The 20,355-nt window shown below is 46.7% G+C and overlaps 1 protein-coding gene across 1 annotated transcript in view; it reads left to right on the forward strand.

The window, feature by feature from the left end:
* The window catches only part of VAX1 (ventral anterior homeobox 1), a 101,440-nt gene that overhangs the window by 25,456 nt on the left and 55,629 nt on the right, over nt 1-20,355 (forward strand). The window contains exon 2 of the mRNA XM_077257894.1: nt 5,148-5,335. Within this exon, the coding sequence (XP_077114009.1) occupies nt 5,148-5,335 (188 nt within the window). The remainder of the gene's footprint in view (nt 1-5,147; nt 5,336-20,355) is intronic.

A 20,355-nucleotide genomic window follows, 5' to 3' on the forward strand; every position in this document is an offset into this window, starting at 1 on the left:
AGGTATAAGGGGTGCGGGATGTGTAGTTATTGGGTGCGGGATGTGTAGATATTGGGGTGCGGACTGTGTAGGTATTAGGGGTGCGGGATGTGTAGGTATAAGGGGTGCAGGATGTGTAGGTATTAGGGGTGCGGGATGTGTAGATATTGAGGTGCAGGATGTGTAGATATTGGGGTGCGGGATGTGTAGATATTGAGGTGCGGGATGTGTAGGTATAAGGGGTGCGGGATGTGTAGGTATAAGGGGTGCGGGGTGTGTAGATATTGGGGTGCGGGATGTGTAGTTATTGGGTGCGGGATGTGTAGATATTGGGGTGCGGACTGTGTAGGTATTAGGGGTGCGGGATGTGTAGGTATAAGGGGTGCTGGATGTGTAGGTATTAGGGGTGCGGGATGTGTAGATATTGAGGTGCAGGATGTGTAGATATTGGGGTGCGGGATGTGTAGATATTGAGGTGCGGGATGTGTAGGTATTAGGGGTGCGGGATGTGTAGGTATAAGGGGTGCGGGATGTGTAGGTATAAGGGGTGCGGGATGTGTAGTTATTGGGTGCGGGATGTGTAGATATTGGGGTGCGGACTGTGTAGGTATTAGGGGTGCGGGATGTGTAGGTATAAGGGGTGCTGGATGTGTAGGTATTAGGGGTGCGGGATGTGTAGATATTGGGGTGCAGGATGTGTAGATATTGGGGTGCGGGATGTGTAGATATTGAGGTGCGGGATGTGTAGGTATAAGGGGTGCTGGATGTGTAGGTATTAGGGGTGTGGGATGTGTAGATATTGGGGTGCAGGATGTGTAGATATTGGGGTGCGGGATGTGTAGATATTGGGGTGTAGGATGTGTAGGTATAAGGGGTGCGGGATGTGTAGGTATAAGGGATGCGGGATGTGTAGATATTGGGGTGCAGGATGTGTAGATATTGGGGTCCGAGATGTGTAGATATTAATGGTGCGGGATGTGTAGGTATTAACGGTGCGGGATGTGTAGATATTGGGGTGCAGGATGTGTAGATATTGGGGTCTGGGATGTGTAGGTATAAGGGGTCTGGGATGTGTAGATATTGGGGTGCAGGATGTGTAGATATTGGGGTGCGGGATGTGTAGATATTGGGGTGTAGGATGTGTAGGTATAAGGGGTGCGGGATGTGTAGATATTGGGGTGTAGGATGTGTAGGTATTAGGGGTGCGGGATGTGTAGGTATAAGGGGTGCGGGATGTGTAGGTATAAGGGGTGCGGGATGTGTAGATATTAGGGGTGCAGGATGTGTAGGTATAAGGGGTGCGGGATGTGTAGATATTGGGGTGCAGGATGTGTAGATATTAGGGGTGCAGGATGTGTAGGTATAAGGGGTGCGGGATGTGTAGATATTGGGGTGCAGGATGTGTAGATATTGGGGTGCGGGATGTGTAGATATTAGGGGTGCAGGATGTGTAGGTATAAGGGGTGCGGGATGTGTAGATATTGGGGTGCGGGATGTGTAGATATTGGGGTGCAGGATGTGTAGATATTGGGGTGCGGGATGTGTAGGTATAAGGGGTGCGGGATGTGTAGATATTGGGGTGCAGGATGTGTAGGTATTAGGGGTGCGGGATGTGTAGATATTGGGGTGCGGGATGTGTAGATATTGGGGTGCGGGATGTGTAGATATTGGGTTGCGGGATGTGTAGATATTGGGGTGCAGGATGTGTAGGTATAAGGGGTGCGGGATGTGTAGGTATAAGGGGTGCGGGATGTGTAGGTATTGGGTGCGGGATGTGTAGATATTGGGGTGCGGGATGTGTAGGTATAAGGGGTGCGGGATGTGTAGGTATAAGGGGTGCGGGATGTGTAGGTATTGGGTGCGGGATGTGTAGATATTGGGGTGCGGGATGTGTAGGTATTAGGGGTGCGGGATGTGTAGGTATAAGGGGTGCGGGATGTGTAGATATTGGGGTGCGGGATGTGTAGGTATTAGGGGTGCGGGATGTGTAGGTATAAGGGGTGCGGGATGTGTAGATATTGGGGTGCTGGATGTGTAGGTATTAGGGGTGCGGGATGTGTAGATATTGGGGTGCAGGATGTGTAGGTATTAGGGGTGCGGGATGTGTAGGTATAAGGGGTGCGGGGTGTGTAGATATTGGGGTGCGGGATGTGTAGATATTGGGGTGCGGGATGTGTAGATATTGGGGTGCGGGATGTGTAGGTATAAGGGGTGCGGGATGTGTAGGTATAAGGGGTGCGGGATGTGTAGGTATAAGGGGTGCGGGATGTGTAGATATTGGGGTGCGGGATGTGTAGATATTGGGGTGCGGGATGTGTAGATATTGGGGTGCGGGATGTGTAGATATTGGGGTGCGGGATGTGTAGGTATAAGGGGTGCGGGATGTGTAGGTATAAGGGGTGCGGGATGTGTAGTTATTGGGTGCGGGATGTGTAGATATTGGGGTGCGGACTGTGTAGGTATTAGGGGTGCGGGATGTGTAGGTATAAGGGGTGCTGGATGTGTAGGTATTAGGGGTGCGGGATGTGTAGATATTGGGGTGCAGGATGTGTAGATATTGGGGTGCGGGATGTGTAGATATTGGGGTGTAGGATGTGTAGGTATAAGGGGTGCGGGATGTGTAGGTATAAGGGGTGCGGGATGTGTAGATATTGGGGTGCAGGATGTGTAGTTATTGGGGTGCGGGATGTGTAGATATTGGGGTGCAGGATGTGTAGGTATTAGGGGTGCGGGATGTGTAGATATTGGGGTGCAGGATGTGTAGATATTGGGGTGCAGGATGTGTAAGTATAAGGGGTTCGGGATGTGTAGATATTGGGGTGTAGGATGTGTAGGTATAAGGGGTGCGGGATGTGTAGGTATTAGGGGTGCGGGATGTGCAGATATTGGGGTGCAGGATGTGTAGGTATTAGGGGTGCGGGATGTGTAGATATTGGGGTGCAGGATGTGTAGATATTGAGGTGCGGGATGTGTAGGTATAAGGGGTGCGGGATGTGTAGGTATAAGGGGTGCGGGATGTGTAGATATTGGGGTGTAGGATGTGTAGGTATAAGGGGTGCGGGATGTGTAGGTATAAGGGGTGCGGGATGTGTAGGTATAAGGGGTGCGGGATGTGTAGATATTAGGGGTGCAGGATGTGTAGGTATAAGGGGTGCGGGATGTGTAGATATTGGGGTGCAGGATGTGTAGATATTGGGGTGTAGGATGTGTAGGTATAAGGGGTGCGGGATGTGTAGATATTGGGGTGTAGGATGTGTAGGTATAAGGGGTGCGGGATGTGTAGATATTGGGGTGTAGGATGTGTAGGTATTAGGGGTGCGGGATGTGTAGGTATAAGGGGTGTGGGATGTGTAGGTATAAGGGGTGCGGGATGTGTAGATATTGGGGTGCAGGATGTGTAGATATTGGGGTGCGGGATGTGTAGATATTAGGGGTGCAGGATGTGTAGGTATAAGGGGTGCGGGATGTGTAGATATTGGGGTGCAGGATGTGTAGATATTGGGGTGCGGGATGTGTAGATATTAGGGGTGCAGGATGTGTAGGTATAAGGGGTGCGGGATGTGTAGATATTGGGGTGCAGGATGTGTAGATATTGGGGTGCGGGATGTGTAGGTATAAGGGGTGCGGGATGTGTAGATATTGGGGTGCGGGATGTGTAGATATAAGGGGTGTGGGATGTGTAGATATTGGGGTGCAGGATGTGTAGGTATAAGGGGTGCGGGATGTGTAGGTATAAGGGGTGCGGGATGTGTAGGTATAAGGGGTGCGGGATGTGTAGGTATTGGGTGCAGGATGTGTAGATATTGGGGTGCGGGATGTGTAGATATTGGGGTGCAGGATGTGTAGGTATAAGGGGTGCGGGATGTGTAGGTATAAGGGGTGCGGGATGTGTAGGTATAAGGGGTGCGGGATGTGTAGGTATTGGGTGCGGGATGTGTAGATATTGGGGTGCGGGATGTGTAGGTATTAGGGGTGCGGGATGTGTAGGTATAAGGGGTGCGGGATGTGTAGATATTGGGGTGCAGGATGTGTAGGTATTAGGGGTGCGGGATGTGTAGGTATAAGGGGTGCGGGATGTGTAGATATTGGGGTGCAGGATGTGTAGGTATTAGGGGTGCGGGATGTGTAGATATTGGGGTGCGGGATGTGTAGATATAAGGGGTGAGGGATGTGTAGATATTGGGGTGCAGGATGTGTAGGTATAAGGGGTGCGGGATGTGTAGGTATAAGGGGTGCGGGATGTGTAGATATTGGGGTGCGGGATGTGTAGATATTGGGGTGCGGGATGTGTAGGTATAAGGGGTGCGGGATGTGTAGGTATAAGGGGTGCGGGATGTGTAGGTATAAGGGGTGCGGGATGTGTAGTTATTGGGTGCGGGATGTGTAGATATTGGGGTGCGGACTGTGTAGGTATTAGGGGTGCGGGATGTGTAGGTATAAGGGGTGCTGGATGTGTAGGTATTAGGGGTGCGGGATGTGTAGATATTGGGGTTCAGGATGTGTAGATATTGGGGTGTGGGATGTGTAGATATTGAGGTGCGGGATGTGTAGGTATAAGGGGTGTGGGATGTGTAGATATTGGGGTGCAGGATGTGTAGATATTGGGGTGCGGGATGTGTAGATATTGGGGTGTAGGATGTGTAGGTATAAGGGGTGCGGGATGTGTAGGTATAAGGGATGCGGGATGTGTAGATATTGGGGTGCAGGATGTGTAGATATTGGGGTCCGAGATGTGTAGATATTAATGGTGCGGGATGTGTAGGTATTAACGGTGCGGGGTGTGTAGATATTGGGGTGCAGGATGTGTAGATATTGGGGTCTGGGATGTGTAGGTATAAGGGGTCTGGGATGTGTAGATATTGGGGTGCAGGATGTGTAGATATTGGGGTGCGGGATGTGTAGATATTGGGGTGCAGGATGTGTAGATATTGGGGTGCGGGATGTGTAGATATTGGGGTGCGGGATGTGTAGGTATTAGCGGTGCGGGATGTGTAGATATTGGGGTCCGAGATGTGTAGATATTAATGGTTCAGGATAGCGTCCCCAGCTCTGCAGTTGGTGTTGCTGTTCCACCAGTAGTGAGGGGTCCACATGTCACTATGGCCGGCAGATGGGGTACATCTTGGGTATGTGATGCCATTGCTGATCAACTGGATTTACCCCTCCAGATGCCAAAGGCTCTATCCGGGAGATCATTCTGCCAAAGGGGCTGGACCTGGACCGACCCAAACGGACCCGAACATCGTTCACAGCGGAGCAGCTATATAGGCTGGAGATGGAGTTCCAAAGGTGTCAGTATGTGGTTGGCCGTGAGCGGACAGAACTGGCCCGGCAGCTGAACCTCTCTGAAACCCAGGTACCGAAAACACCGGTATACATTATAGTGCTAGATACCCCCTGCCTGTATTATATGTATAAATATATATTATGTGCATCACCTACGGCCTGTAATATATTATATTCATTACATCCTACCAGTATTATATGCATAAATATATACAGTGAAGGAAAAAAGCATTTGATCCCTTGCTGACGTTGTAAGTTTGCCACTAACAAAGACGTGAACAGTCTATAATTTTAAGGGTCGGTTAATTTTAACATTGAGAGATAGAATATCAAAAATAAAATCCAGAAAATCACATTGTATAAATTATATAAATTAATTTGCATTTTGCAGTGAGAAATAAGTAAAATAAGTATTTGATCCCTCTGGCAAACAAGACTTAATACTTGGTGGTAAAACCCTTGTTGGCAAGCACAGCAGTCAGACGTTTGTTGTAGTTGATGATGAGGTTTGCGCACATGTCAGGAGGAATTTTGCTCCACTCCTCTTTGCAGATCATCTCTAAATCATTAGTATTTTGAGGCTGCGGTTTGGCAACTCCGAGCTTCAACTCCCTCCATAAGTTTCTATGGGATTAAGGTCTGGAGACTGGCTAGGCCACTCCTTGACCTTAATGTGCTCCTTTTTGAGCCACTCCTTTGTTGCCTTGGCTGTATGTTTTGGGTCATTGTCTTGCTGGAAGACCCAGCCACGACCCATTTTTAATGTCCTGACGGAGGGAAGGAGGTTGTCACTCAGGATTTTACAGTACATGGCTCCATCCATTCTGCCATTGATGCGGTGAAGTAGTCCTGTGCCTTTATCAGAGAAACACCCCCAAAACATAATGTTTCCACCTCCATGCTTGACAGTGGGGATGGTGTTCTTTGGGTCATAGGCAGCCTTTCTCTTCCTCCAAATACGGTGAGTTGAGTTAATGCCAAAGACCTCAATATTTGACTCATCTGACCACAGCACCTTCTCCAATCACTCACAGAATCATCCAGGTGTTCATTGTTAAACTTCAGACGGGCCGCAAATGTGCCTTCTTGAGCAGGGGAACCTTGCGGCACTGCAGGATTGTAAACCTTTATTGTGTAATGTGTTATCAATTGTTTTCTTAGTGAATGTGGTCCCAGCTGCCAAGTTCCCCCAGTAGTTTTATCTTATCTTTCACCTTCCTCATGATCAAGGATACCCCACGAGGTGAGATTTTGCATGGTGCCCAGATCGATGTCGAATGACAGTCATTTTGTATTTCTTCCATTTTCTTACTATTGCACCAACAGTTGTCTCCTTCTCACCCAGCGTCTTACTTATGGTTTTGTAGCCCATTTCAGCTTTGTGCAGGTCTATGATCTTGTCCCTGGCATCCTTATAAAGCTGTTTGGTCTTGCCCATGTTGTACAGGTCAGAGTCTGACTGATTAATGGAGTCTGTGGACAGGAGTCTTTTATTAGGGTATGTGTCCACGGTCAGGATTGCATCAGGATTTGGTCAGGATTTTTCATCAGTATTTGTAGCCAAAACCAGGAGTGGAACAATTAGAGGAAAAGTATAATAGAAACATATGCTCCACTTCTGCATTTATCACCCACTCCTGGTTTTGGCTTACAAATACTGATGGAAAATCCTGACCAAATCCTGATGCAATCCTGAACGTGGACACATACCCTAAAGGTGACTATGAAAGACAACTGTCTTTAATGCAGGTAACGAGTTGATTAGGAGTCTAACTGGTCTGTAGGAGCCAGAACTCTTAATGGTTGGTAGGGGATCAAATACTTATTTCTCACAGCAAAATGCAAATAAATGTATATAATTTATAAAATGTGATTTTCTGGATTTTATTTTTGATATTCCATCTCTCAATGTTAAAATTAACCTACCCTTAAAATTATAGACTGTTCATGTCTTTGTCAGTGGGCAAAGTTACAAAATCCGCAAGGGATCAAATACTTATTCCCTTCATTTTATTATATGCATCACCTCCTGCCTGTGTTATATACAGCGGGTACGGAAAGTATTCAGACCCCTTTACATTTTTCACTCTTTGTTTCATTGCAGCCATTTGGTAAATTCAGTAAAGTTCATTGTTTTCACATAAAAGTGCACTCTGCACCCCATCTTGACTGAACAAAACAGAAATGTAGAAATTTTTGTAAATTTATTAAAAAATAAAAACTGAACTATCCCATGGTCTTAAGTCTTCAGCCCCTTTGCTAAGTATTGAGGAGAAGCACCTTTTGAGCTAGTACAGCCATGAGTCTTCTTGGGAATGATGCCACAAGTTTTTCACCCCTGGATTTGGGGATCCTCGGCCATCCTTCCTTGGAGATCCTCTCCAGTTCTGTCAGGTTGGATGGTGAACGTTGGTGGACGCCATTTTCAGGTCTCTCTAGAGATGCTCCATTGGGTTTAGGTCAGGGCTCTGGCTGGGCCGGTCAAGAATGATCACAGAAGAAGCCGCTCCTTTGTTATTTTAGCTGTGTGCTTAGGGTCAGTGTCTTGTTGGAAGGTGAACCTTCGGCCTGAGGTCCAGAGCACTCGGGAAGAGGTTTTCATCCAGGATATCTCTGTACTTGGCCGCATTCATTTTTCCTTCAATGACAACCAGTCGTCCCGTCCCTGTAGTTGAAAAACACCCCCATAGCATGATGCTGCCACCACCATGTTTCACTGTGGGGATTGTATTGGGCAGGTGATGAGCAGTGCCTGGTTTTCTCCACACATACCACTTATAATTATCAGCATAAAGGTCTATCTTCATCTCATCAGACCAGAGAATCTTATTTCTCATAGTCTGGGAGTCCTTCATGTGTTTTTTAGCAAACTCTATGCGGCTTTCATATGTCTTGCACTGAGGAGAGGCTTCCGTCGGGCGACTCTGCCAGATAGACCCGACTGGTGGAGGGCTGCAGTGATAGTTGACTTTGTGGAACTTTCTCCCATCTCCCTACTGCATCTCTGGAGCTCAGTCACAGTGATCTTGGGGTTCTTCTTTACCTCTCTCACCAAGGCGCTTCTCCCACGATTGCTCAGTTTGGCTGGACGGCCAGGTCTAGGAAGACTTCTGGTGGTCCCAAACTTCTTCCATTTAAGGATTATGGAGGCCACTGTGCTCTTAGGAACCTTGAGTACTGCAAAACTTCTGTTGTAACCTTGGCCAGATCTGTGCCTTGCCACAATTCTGTCTCTGAGCTCCTTGTCCAGTTCCTTTGACCTCATGATTCTCATTGGGTCTGACTTGCACTGTGAGCTGTGAGGTCTTATATAGACAGGTGTGCGCCTTTCCAAATCAAGTCCTATCAGTTTAATTACACACAGCTGGACTCCAATGAAGGAGTGGAACCATCACAAGGAGGATCACAAGGAAATGGACAGCACGGGACTTGCATGTGAGTGTCTGAGCAAAGAGTCTGAATAATTATGACCATGTGATATTTCAGTTTCTCTTTTTTATTAAATTTGCAAAAATTTCTACATTTCTGGGTTTTTTTTCAGTCAAGATGGAGAGCAGAGTGAACATTAATGAGAAAAAAATGAACTTTTTTGAATTTATCAAATGGCTGCAATGAAATAAAGAGTGAAAGATTTAAAGGGGTCTGAATACTTTCTGTACCCACTCTATATATTATATTCATCAACTCCTGCCTTTATTATATACAGCTCCGTCAAAAATTAAGCGACCACTGCAAAATGTTCAGTTTGTCTGATTTTTCTCTTTATTGGTATTTTTGAGTAAAATGTAAATTGCTCTTTTATTCTATAAACTACTGACAACATGTCTCCAAAGTTCCAAGCAATGCATTTTGTTTTTATTTTCTGAAAATGAGAAATTATTATTATTATTTATTATTATAGCGCCATTTATTCCATGGCACTTTATATGTGAGGAGGGGTATACATAATAAAAACAAGTATAATAATCTTAAACAATACAAGTCATAACTGGTACAGGAGGAGTGAGGACCCTGCCCGCGAGGGCTCACAATCTACAAGGGATGGGTGAGAATACAGTAGGTGAGGATAGAGCTGGTCGTGCAGTGGTTTGGTCAATCGGTGGTTACTGCAGGTTGTAGGCTTGTCGGAAGAGGTGGGTCTTCAGGCTCTTTTTGAAGATTTCGATGGTAGGCGAGAGTCTGATGTGTTGTGGTAGAGGGTTCCAGAGTAGAGGTGATACGCGAGAGAAATCTTGTATACGATTGTGGGAAGAGGAGATAAGAGGGGAGTAGAGAAGGAGATCTTGTGAGGATCGGAGGTTGCGTGCAGGAAAGTACCGGGAGACGAGGTCACAGATGTATGGAGGAGACAGGTTGTGGATGGCTTTGTATATCATGGTTAGGGTTTTGTACTGGAGTCTCTGGGCAATGGGGAGCCAGTGAAGGGATTGACAGAGGGGAGAGGATGGGGAATAGCGGGGGGACAGTGGATTAGTCGGGCAGCTGAGTTTAGAATAGATTGGAGGGGTGCGAGAGTGTTCGAGGGGAGGTCACAGAGCAGTAGGTTACAGTAGTCGAAGCGGGAGATGATGAGGGCATGGACTAGGGTTTTTGTAGATTCTTGGTTTAGGAATGTACGGATCCGTGAAATATTTTTTAGTTGAAGTCGGCAGGAAGTGGAAATGGCTTGGATATGTGGTTTGAAGGAGAGATCAGTGTCAAGGATTACCCCAAGACAGCGAGCTTGTGGGACTGGGAAGAGTGGGCAGCCATTTACTGTAATGGATAGGTTCGTTGGGGGGGTCGCGTGAGATGGGGGAAAGATGATGAATTCTGTTTTGTCCATGTTAAGTCTCAGAAATCTAGAGGAGAAGAAGGATGAAATAGTGGACAGACATTGAGGGATTCTGGTTAGTAGGGAGGTGATATCTGGTCCAGAGATGTAGATCTGTGTGTCATCAGCATAGAGGTGATACTGAAAGCCATGAGATTCTATGAGCTGTCCCAGGACAATGGTGTAAATGGAGAAGAGCAGGGGCCCTAGGACTGAACCTTGCGGGACTCCGACAGATAGGGGGCTAGGTGAGGAGGTGGTGTGTGAGTGGGAGACGCTGAATGTCCGGTCAGTTAGGTATGACGAGATCCAGGATAGGGCCAAGTCTGTGATGCCAAGGGATGAGATGGTCTGTAGTAATAGGGAATGGTCCACTGTGTCAAAGGCAGAGGACAGGTCCAGGAGGAGGAGGACAGAGTAGTGTCGCTTACTCTTTGCGGTTCATAGGTCATTGGTGACTTTAGTTAGGGCAGTTTCAGTGGAGTGGTGTGACCGGAAGCCTGATTGTAAGCGGTCAAAGAGGGAGCAAGAAGAGAGATGGGAGGACAGTTCAAGAAAGACGTGTTGTTCCAGTAGTTTGGAGGCATAGGGGAGAAGTGATATAGGGCGATAGCTAGATAGAGAGGATGGGTCAAGAGAGGGCTTTTGGAGGATAGGCGTGATTGAGGCATGTTTAAAGCTTGAGGGGAAAAAACAGTTGTTAGCAATAGGTTGAAGAGATGTGTTAGGGTTGGGATGAAGACTGTGGCGAGGTTTGGGATGAAGTGGGAAGGGATCGGGTCAAGTGCACAGGTGGTGAGATGCGATCTTGAGAGTAGAGTGGAGAGTCGATATTCTGTAATGGTGGAGAAGTTGGTTTTGGAGGTGGAGGGCTGGGAAGTTGGGAGGAAGGGCTCTGGAGGTTGTTGAGCAAAACTGTCTCTGATGTTATCAATCTTCGGCTTGAAAAATGGGGCAAAGTCTTCAGCTGAGATGAGTGCAGAGGGAGGAGGTGCTGGGGACGGAGGAGAGAATTGAAGTGTTGAATAACTGTTTAGGGTTGTGAGACAGGGAGGATATGAGAGATGAGAAGTAGGTTTGTTTAGCTGTGGCGAGTTTGGTCTTGAAAGTAGTGAGAGACTGTTTGAATGCGATGAAGTGCCCATTGGAGTGGGATATTTTCCATCTCCGCTCAGCAGCCCTGGACACTCAACTCAGTTCTTTGGTCAGGCTGGTGTGCCAGGGCTGTCTGTTGATTTTACGAGCTTTGGTATGTGTAAGAGGGGCAGCAGATTCCAAAGCTACAGCTATTGTGGTGTTATATAGAGTGGCAGCATCATCCTCATTGTGTAGAGAACTTATGTCTGTGAGAGGGAGGAGGGATTCAGAGAGTGAGTGTAGATCAAGGTGTTTAAGATTTCTGTGAGGGTGATAGTTTGTGGGGTGGGGATTGTAGACATGGAGTGGAGAGGGAAGAGAATGTGAGTAGGTTGCGGTCAGAAAGAGGAAGAGGTGAGCTAGAGAGGTTAGATAGGGAGCAGAGGCGGGTGAAGATGAGGTCCAATGTGTGACCATCTTTGTGAGTGGCTGTAGAAGACCATTGAATGAGGCCGAAGAAGGAAGTGAGAGATAGAAATTTAGTGGCAGCTGAGAGGGAAGTGTCAATGGGGATGTTGAAGTCACCCATGATGATAGTGGGGATGTCCACAGAAAGGAAATGAAGTAGCCAGGTGGTGAAGTGGTCAAAGAAGGTGGTGGCTGGCCCTGGGGGGCGGTAAATGACAGCCAGTTGGAGGTTGGAGGGGGAGTAGATGCGCACAGAGTGCACCTCAAAGGAAGGGAGGGTAACAGAGGGTGGCAGTGGGATTGGGGTGAAGGAGCAGTTATTTGACAGAAAACCAACTCCTCCACCATGCTTGCTGCTGGGGCGGGGTGTGTGAGAAAGGTGGAAGCCGCCATACGAAAGTGCAGCGGGAGAGGCTGTGTCAGAAGGGGTGAGCCAGGTTTCGGTGATGGTGAGGAAGGAAAGTTTGGGAGTAACAAAAAGATCATGGATGTAGGAAAGCTTGTTGCAGACAGAGCAAGCGTTCCATGGAGCTCCTGTTAGTGGGACTGGGGAAGTGGGGGCTGGGTGGACGGGTATAAGATTAGAGAGGTTACGGAAAGTTGTGATAGAGCATGGATGGGAGGTAGAAATGACTGTGGAGATCTGGTGAGGAGGGCCAGGATCTGAAGCAATATCACCGGCAGTGAGTAGGAGCAGAGAAAGTGTTAGCAGGTGGGAGCAGGAGAGGGCATGAGGTGGCTGTCTGTGCTTGGAGATAGAGGATTGTATGTTGAGGAACAGTTCTGAGGAGGAGGTGAGATGGATGGGGAGGATTGAAGAAGAGATGAACAGTTTCTTACTAGGAGTAGGAATTAGGGGAGTTTGCAGAAAGTGAAGGATTATAGGGGTGAGAGTGAAAACAAACAGAAACATTGTTTACAGTGACTGTGTCCAGTTACCTTCAGTTCCCTTCTGGTTCAATTCTGGTTTTAATTCTACAGTAATCTTCACACTGGTCAAAATAATAAAAAAATACATTGCTTGCAGACCTCAAATAATGAAAAAAACAAGTTCATAATCATTTAGAAAGAACAGTACTAATGTTGTAACTCAGGAAGAATTCTGAAATTAATATTTGGTGGAATAACCATGATTGTTAATCCCAGCTTTCCTTCGTCTTGGCAGCTTTCCACCAGTCTCTCACACTGCTCCTGGGTGACCTTATGCCACTCCTGGTACAATAATGTCAGCCGTTCTTCTTTGTTTGATGGCTTGTGACTATCCAGCTTCCTCCTAATTACATTCCAGAGGTTTTCAGCGGGGTTCAGGTCTGGAGATTGGGCGGCCATGACAGGGAATTGATGTGGTGGTCTCTTAATATTTGCCAGAGCTGTATATATATATATATATATATATACACTCACTGGCCACTTTATTAGGTACACCTGTCCAACTTCTTGTTAACACTTAATTTCTAATCAGCCAATCACATGGCGGCAACTCAGTGCATTTAGGCATGTAGACATGGTCAAGACAATCTCCTGCAGTTCAAACCGAGCATCAGTATGGGGAAGAAAGGTGATTTGAGTGCCTTTGAACGTGGCATGGTTGTTGGTGCCAGAAGGGCTGGTCTGAGTATTTCAGAAACTGCTGATCTACTGGGATTTTCACGCCCAACCATCTCTAGGGTTTACAGAGAATGGTCCGAAAAAGAAAAAAAATCCAGTGAGCGGCAGTTCTGTGGGCGGAAATGCCTTGTTGATGCCAGAGGTCAGAGGAGAATGGGCAGACTGGTTCGAGCTGATAGAAAGGCAACAGTGACTCAAATCGCCACCCGTTACAACCAAGGTAGGCCTAAGAGCATCTCTGAACGCACAGTGCGTCGAACTTTGAGGCAGATGGGCTACAGCAGCAGAAGACCACACCGGGTACCACTCCTTTCAGCTAAGAACAGGAAACTGAGGCTACAATTTGCACAAGCTCATCGAAATTGGACAGTAGAAGATTGGAAAAACGTTGCTTGGTCTGATGAGTCTCGATTTCTGCTGCGACATTCGGATGGTAGGGTCAGAATTTGGCGTAAACAACATGAAAGCATGGATCCATCCTGCCTTGTATGGAGCATCTTTGGGATGTGCAGCCGACAAATCTGCGGCAACTGTGTGATGCCATCATGTCAATATGGACCAAAATCTCTGAGGAATGCTTCCAGCACCTTGTTGAATCTATGCCACGAAGAATTGAGGCAGTTCTGAAGGCAAAAGGGGGTCCAACCCGTTACTAGCATGGTGTACCTAATAAAGTGGCCGGTGAGTGTATATATATATATATATATATATATATATTATATACATCACCTCCTGTCGCTATTATATATATATTATATACATCACCTCCTGTCTGTCTCATAATATACAGTATATTATATATATCACCCTTGCCTATATTATTGTCAGGAAAACATGAATTATCTTCCATTGGCTTCTAAGTGGTTGTCGTCCAACTTTATGACAATTAATGGTCCTGACAAATATTTGGGCACTAATTCATCAAAGTATTTTCGCCACATTGGGTAAAATAGTTTTGCAACATTTGGCGTATTCATGCAAGTTTTATCCGGTCACCTCAACACCATCGGAGCTACCGCAACCCTCGACCTACTGTCTCCTTCCCCACCATCCTGTGGAATGTAAGCCCGCAAGGGCAGGGTCCTCGCCCCTCTGTATCAGTCTGTCATTGTTAGTTTGTTTACCGTAAGTGATATCTGTATTTTGATATAACCCCTTCTCATGTACAGCACCATGGAATTAATGGTGCTATATAAATAAATAATAATAATAATTGTTCTGGAGACACAAGCAGAGCTGGCCTACTACTGCTCCGATCATGGGATTCTGTAGGACCAAATCCTTCATGCAGTCCCTCTCCCCCTCTGTGAATTCCCACCTCCACTCCCTTCAGGCATATGGTCAAGCTTTGGAATGCAATTTTCATTGCCTGCTAGGACTAGCAGAGCTGAATGTGTTTCCCCCAAAAAATCTCTTTGTCCTATAAGTCAAGCACTCAAAGTCAAATTCAATAATACACATTAATCCCAGACACATGAAAATTAGGTTTCCAGGATCTGGGCACTTGGGGTTACGCATGGCAGCATTTTCCAGCATTTAGGGCCATCAGAAACCTGGGAAATGAATTTCTGCCCTCCAGAAAATCTCATAAATACCGTGTTTGGACTCCAAAGAATGGTAAAATCGCAGGGGGGAAATAATGCCAATATCGTTGGCCTGTGAGCTTCCAGGCCAAAGATATGAAGAAAATTAGTTATTGATAACTTTCAAAGCTATGTGTACCTCCCAGAAAACAGCCCATATGTGAGGTCAGCAAAGTGGGAGTCCTTAGTTTTGTGGCCAAAGCATAAAACAGGAACGTTCATCTTTGGCATTCATTCAGAGCCAGAGAGACAGCTAGACATTTTGCTGTGGTACCAGATCATTTCTTTGGGATCTCTCCTCCCCTTTATCGACACATCATACCTGTGACTGAGATTTAGTAACTTTTGTATTTTCATCCCTTTTATTTTATAACTTATTTGTACATATTTGTATTTTGTCTCTTTTTGTAATATCATTTGTATCTTTTGCAAACTCTGCTGATTTTTTCTGGAGTAAACTTATAAATTTGCTAGCTTCGCTCTTCTTGCTCTATAAGCGATCCGCCATGTACTCCACGTAAATTCACGTTACCAACGGGTGTCTGATCCCCCTATAAGAGGTCGGTGGTGGCAGCATAGTTTTCATATTTATGTGGTGTTGGGGACTTGATGGTGACTGAATCGAGGTATATGTATGTTCCTATCAGGAATCACGTGCCGCAATATTCAACATAAATTAGAGCAGCTGCGCTCACTTTCTTATCCTCTTTCAATACCCTTATTGGTCAGCAGGGTAGGAGGGCGCCAGAGAGCTGCAAGATCATGACCAAAGTGACTAAGATCATGACAATTATATATCTTAATATATACCTTGTAATGTCTTCAGATCTTGTTCCGTCCAGATGTGTCCAGATCCCAGAATTCCAGGTGGCGGAAGTTCACCGACCGCCATATTGGGACACCCAAGTGATGGGTGCCTCAGTATGGAAACTGCTGGTGGTACCAGCCTCTTGCGCGGTACCACCAGCAGAACACCGTCGCACCACACACACACTGTATAAGGCGTACACACTACTGACACACACACTGTATACGCCGTATGCACCCCACACACACACACACACACACCGTATACGCCGTACGCAGCCTCTTGTGCGGTACCACCAGGGGAACACCATCGTGAATACACCGCTGCCGGAATCAGCCAAATGATTCACTGACCGCCGCCATCTTTGTACAGGAGGAGCGCATGCGCAGTTTTAATGTGACCACCGCTATCTGTCTGCACAAAGATGGCAGCGGTCTGATTTACTGCGCCTGCACGAAATCCGCCCAGGCGCAGTGAATCATCCGACTGATCCCGGCCTGACATTACCGCCCTCCCAAACCAATAGCATCGGGCCTCCATCTAGTTTACCTCACCTCCTGCCTGTATTATATATATTATATACATTTCCTACTGCCTGTATTTTATATTTTATATACATCACCTCCTGCCTATACTATATTTACACAGGTTGGGTCATTTACATGGATACACCTAAATAAAATGGGAACGGTTGGTGATATCAACTTCCTGTTTGTGGCACATTAGTATATGGGAGGGAGAAATCATTTCAAGATGGGTGGTGACCATGGCGGCCATTTTGGATCCATCTTTATTTTTTCTAATGGGAAGAGGGTCATGTGACACATCAAACTTATTGAGAGTTTCACAAGAAAAACAATGGTGTGCTTGGTTTTAATGTAACGTTATTCTTTCATGAGTTATTTACAAGTTTATGACCAGATCGGGAGACCTTGGTGGCCACTCAACTGGCCTACGATGACCAATCCACTTTCCAGGAAACTGTTCATGTAGGAATACTTGGACCTGACACCCATAATGTGGTGGTGCACCATCTTGCTGGAAAAACTCAGGGAATGTGACATCTTCAGTAGAGTTGAGCGACTTTTCCTTTTCTCGGATAGAGTTGGGTTTCGCGAAACCCGACTTTGTCAAAAGTCGGGTCTGGTGAAATCGGTCGATTATTGCGTAAAGTCGGGGGCCAACTGAAACACGAAACCCAATGCAAGTCAATTGGGAATCAAAGTCAGCAGTGAGTGGAGGACAGGAAAACACCTACAGTGCCCATTTTAATGCCAAAAACATCAATTCTTATTACTGAAGCTTGTCAATCTTAATTTACTTTATAATAATAGTTAGGCATTGAAAACTGGGGGTCATTTGGCTAAAGTTGTGGGGGGGTAGGGCTGGCTCAAGTTTTTCGTGGGCCCAGGAAACGCGGACTACGTCACGGCGGTGGAGCAGGGAGAGGTAATGTCATGTCGGACGCTGTTCAGACCAGGTCGTCCAACAGACAGCGGTAATTCCGCTTTTGACCACTATTTGCTCATTGGTGTCTGCTAGATTTTGTCTAGCTGTTCCGGGGTTAATTTACCTAATCCTCGGATTGGAAGCTGGGCCATTCCCATTGCCTTTAAATAGTTCTCCTGATCATTGGGCGTCGCCGATTATAGCTTCTGTCTTGTGCGTTGTTATCGCGGTCCGGAGTGGAGAGCTGGTTGTTGGAGATTCGTTGCTGGTGGTGTATTTCCCTTTGTCTTATTTACTCCTTCCTATATTTGTATTTATTTTGCCCTGCACCTTTATAGTGTATTCCTGAGTGACTGCGGCGTGGTGTATATTTTCCTTTATCCTTGTTTGTTATAATTGTGGGTATTGGTCTATTGCATTCACAGGGTGGAGGGCGGAGGTATCAGCCCAGGGTTAAAACAGGAGACAGGGTGAGGTTCGAGGCCTGGACATGCACACCATCAGTGTAAACTCCAGGTAGAGGGTCAGTCAGGTTTTCCCTAGTCTGAGGGAAACTGCAGGGGCCCGGGTTATTAGCTCTCACTCACCTAGTCTCCCCGTGACATTATAATCGGCCCAACAAAAAAAAAAAGGGGTTTCTTTTTTTTGTGTGTTTTGTCATGGATCCCATGACTTCAATAACCCGCCAGTTGAGGGCGCTGTCCCTACAGGTCACTGAGTTGAGGGGGGCAGTGCAGCAACAGGGACTAGCAGTATCTAATATGCAGGCTGGAGCGACAGGAAGAGTTGCTGAGCCTAAATTTCCTTTGCCTGAAAGATTTACTGGGGAACGCAGTAAATCTGTTTCTTTTCGTGAAGCTTGCAAACTATATTTCCGCATGCGCCCGATCTCCTCGGGTAATGAGGCTCAGTGTGTGGGCCTGGTGTTGTCATTGTTAAGTGGGGATCCCCAAGCGTGGGCGTTTTCTTTGCCATCTGATTCTGCTGCATTTGACTCTGTGGAGAGTTCTTTTTCCTCTCTTGGGAAAATCTACGATGAACCTGACAGAATGGCTCTAGCAGAATCTAAGATACGCACTATTCGCCAGAGGGAGCGAGTTGCAGAGGATTACTGTTCTGAATTTCGTCGCTGGGCGATCGATACACAATGGAATGATCCAGCATTGCCGAGTCAGTTTATACATGGGATTTCTGGAAGGGTTAAAAAAGACCTTCTGATGTACGAGACTCCAGTTTCTCTAGATTCCGCCATGAGTCTGGTTGTCCGCATAGATCGCCGTTTGCGTCAGGGGGAGCATGAGACACCACCTATGGGAGAGGGTTTAGGTTCACGTGAGGTTGCTGCAGGTGAGCCCACGGAGCCTATGCAAATCGCAGGGGTGTCACATGTCAAGCGTCGAGCCCCTGAGCTCAGGAAGCAGGGAGCCTGTTTTTACTGTGGTAAAACTGGTCATTTTATTAACATCTGTCCTCTGCTGTCTAAGAAAAATGCAACGGCGGAAAACTTCTAAGCTCAGAGGGTGTGGAGGAGACCAATCTGAGCTTATGTATATCCTCCATAGTGGTTTCTCAATGCATGCTCCCTGCTAAGGTTTTTATTGCTGGCAGTGAGCTGCCAATTACTGTTTTTGTGGATAGTGGTTCAGCCACAAATCTCATTGATGAGGAGTTTGCGCGCACAGCAGGTTTTAGGATTGAAAAACTGTCTCATCCTATCCGCGTGGTCACCATCAATGCTGCTCCTCTCTCTCAGGGGGAGATTACTGAATTTGTGGCTGAGGTGAAACTCCACATAGGAGTTCTACATTCCGAGCGGGTTACATGTAACGTGCTCAGGAATCTTCCTGCTCAGGTGGTTTTGGGTTTTCCTTGGTTGTCTATGCACAACCCGGTAATTGACTGGAAAACTCAGGACATAATTCGGTGGAGCGAGTTCTGCCAGGAGAATTGCCTGGCCACATGTGTGGCTGCGGTGACTTCAAGCGTTCCGGAGTCACTTCTGGATTTTGTGGATGTGTTCTCTGAGAAGGGTTGTTCAGAGTTGCCGCCACATCGTCCTTATGACTGTTCTATCAGGTTTAAACCAGGGGCCAAATTGCCTAAAGCAAGGATGTTTAACATCTCCGGTCCGGAGAGACAAGCGTTAAAAGATTACATTGCTGAAAGCTTGAGCAAAGGGCACATCAGGCCATCATCCTCACCGGTGGCAGCAGGGTTCTTCTTCGTGAAGAAAGATGGCGGATTACGCCCGTGTTTGGATTTCAGGGAGTTGAACCAGATTATGGTTCGTGATCCATACCCTATGCCACTGATACCAGATTTGTTCAACCAGGTGGCAGGTGCTAAGTGGTTTACCAAGCTTGACCTCAGGGGGGCGTACAACCTCATAAGAGTCCGTCAAGGTGATGAGTGAAAGACGGCTTTTAATACCCCTGAGGGTCATTTTGAAAATTTGGTGATGCCGTTTGGGTTGACAAACGCACCTGCAGTGTTCCAACATTTCATCAATGATGTGTTCTCGCATGTTTTGGGGAAATTCGTTATCGTGTACCTAGATGACATTCTCATATATTCTTGCGACCGTGATGCTCATTTAGATCATGTCAGGCAGGTGTTACAGCTTCTCAGAGAGAATAAGCTGTATGCTAAACTTGAGAAATGTGTATTTTCTGTTCAAGAGTTGCCTTTCTTGGGTTATATTGTGTCTGCTTCTGGGTTTAAAATGGACGCCGCTAAGGTGCAGGCGGTGCTGCATTGGGAACGGCTTGATAACCTAAAAGCACTTCAGTGGTTCCTTGGGTTTTCTAACTACTATAGGAAATTTATCAAGGATTTTTCCATCATTGCTAAACCGCTGACATGACTAAAAAGGGTACCAATTTCTCCGTTTGGCCTGAGGCTGCTGTGCGCGCATTTGAGTTTCTTAAGAACAGTTTTGTTTCAGCCCCCATTCTTGTGCAGCCAGACGTATCTAAACCCTTTGTTGTGGAAGTCGATGCATCTGAGGTTGGTGTGGGGGCGGTACTATCTCAAGGCTCATCTTTGAGTGATTTGCGTCCATGCGCCTATTTCTCCAAGAAACTGTAGTCCGCCGAACGTAACTACGATATCGGCAACAAGGAGTTGTTGGCAAATAAGTTGGCTTTTGAGGAATGGCGACACTTCTTGGAGGGGTCGGTACATCAGGTCACTGTTATTACCGATCATAAGAATCTGCTGTATTTGGAGTCAGCCAAGCGTCTGTCCCCCAGGCAGGCTCGCTGGGCATTGTTTTTCACGCGGTT

Source organism: Ranitomeya variabilis, chromosome 4, assembly GCF_051348905.1.
Source record: "Ranitomeya variabilis isolate aRanVar5 chromosome 4, aRanVar5.hap1, whole genome shotgun sequence".
Classification (NCBI taxonomy): domain Eukaryota; kingdom Metazoa; phylum Chordata; class Amphibia; order Anura; family Dendrobatidae; genus Ranitomeya; species Ranitomeya variabilis.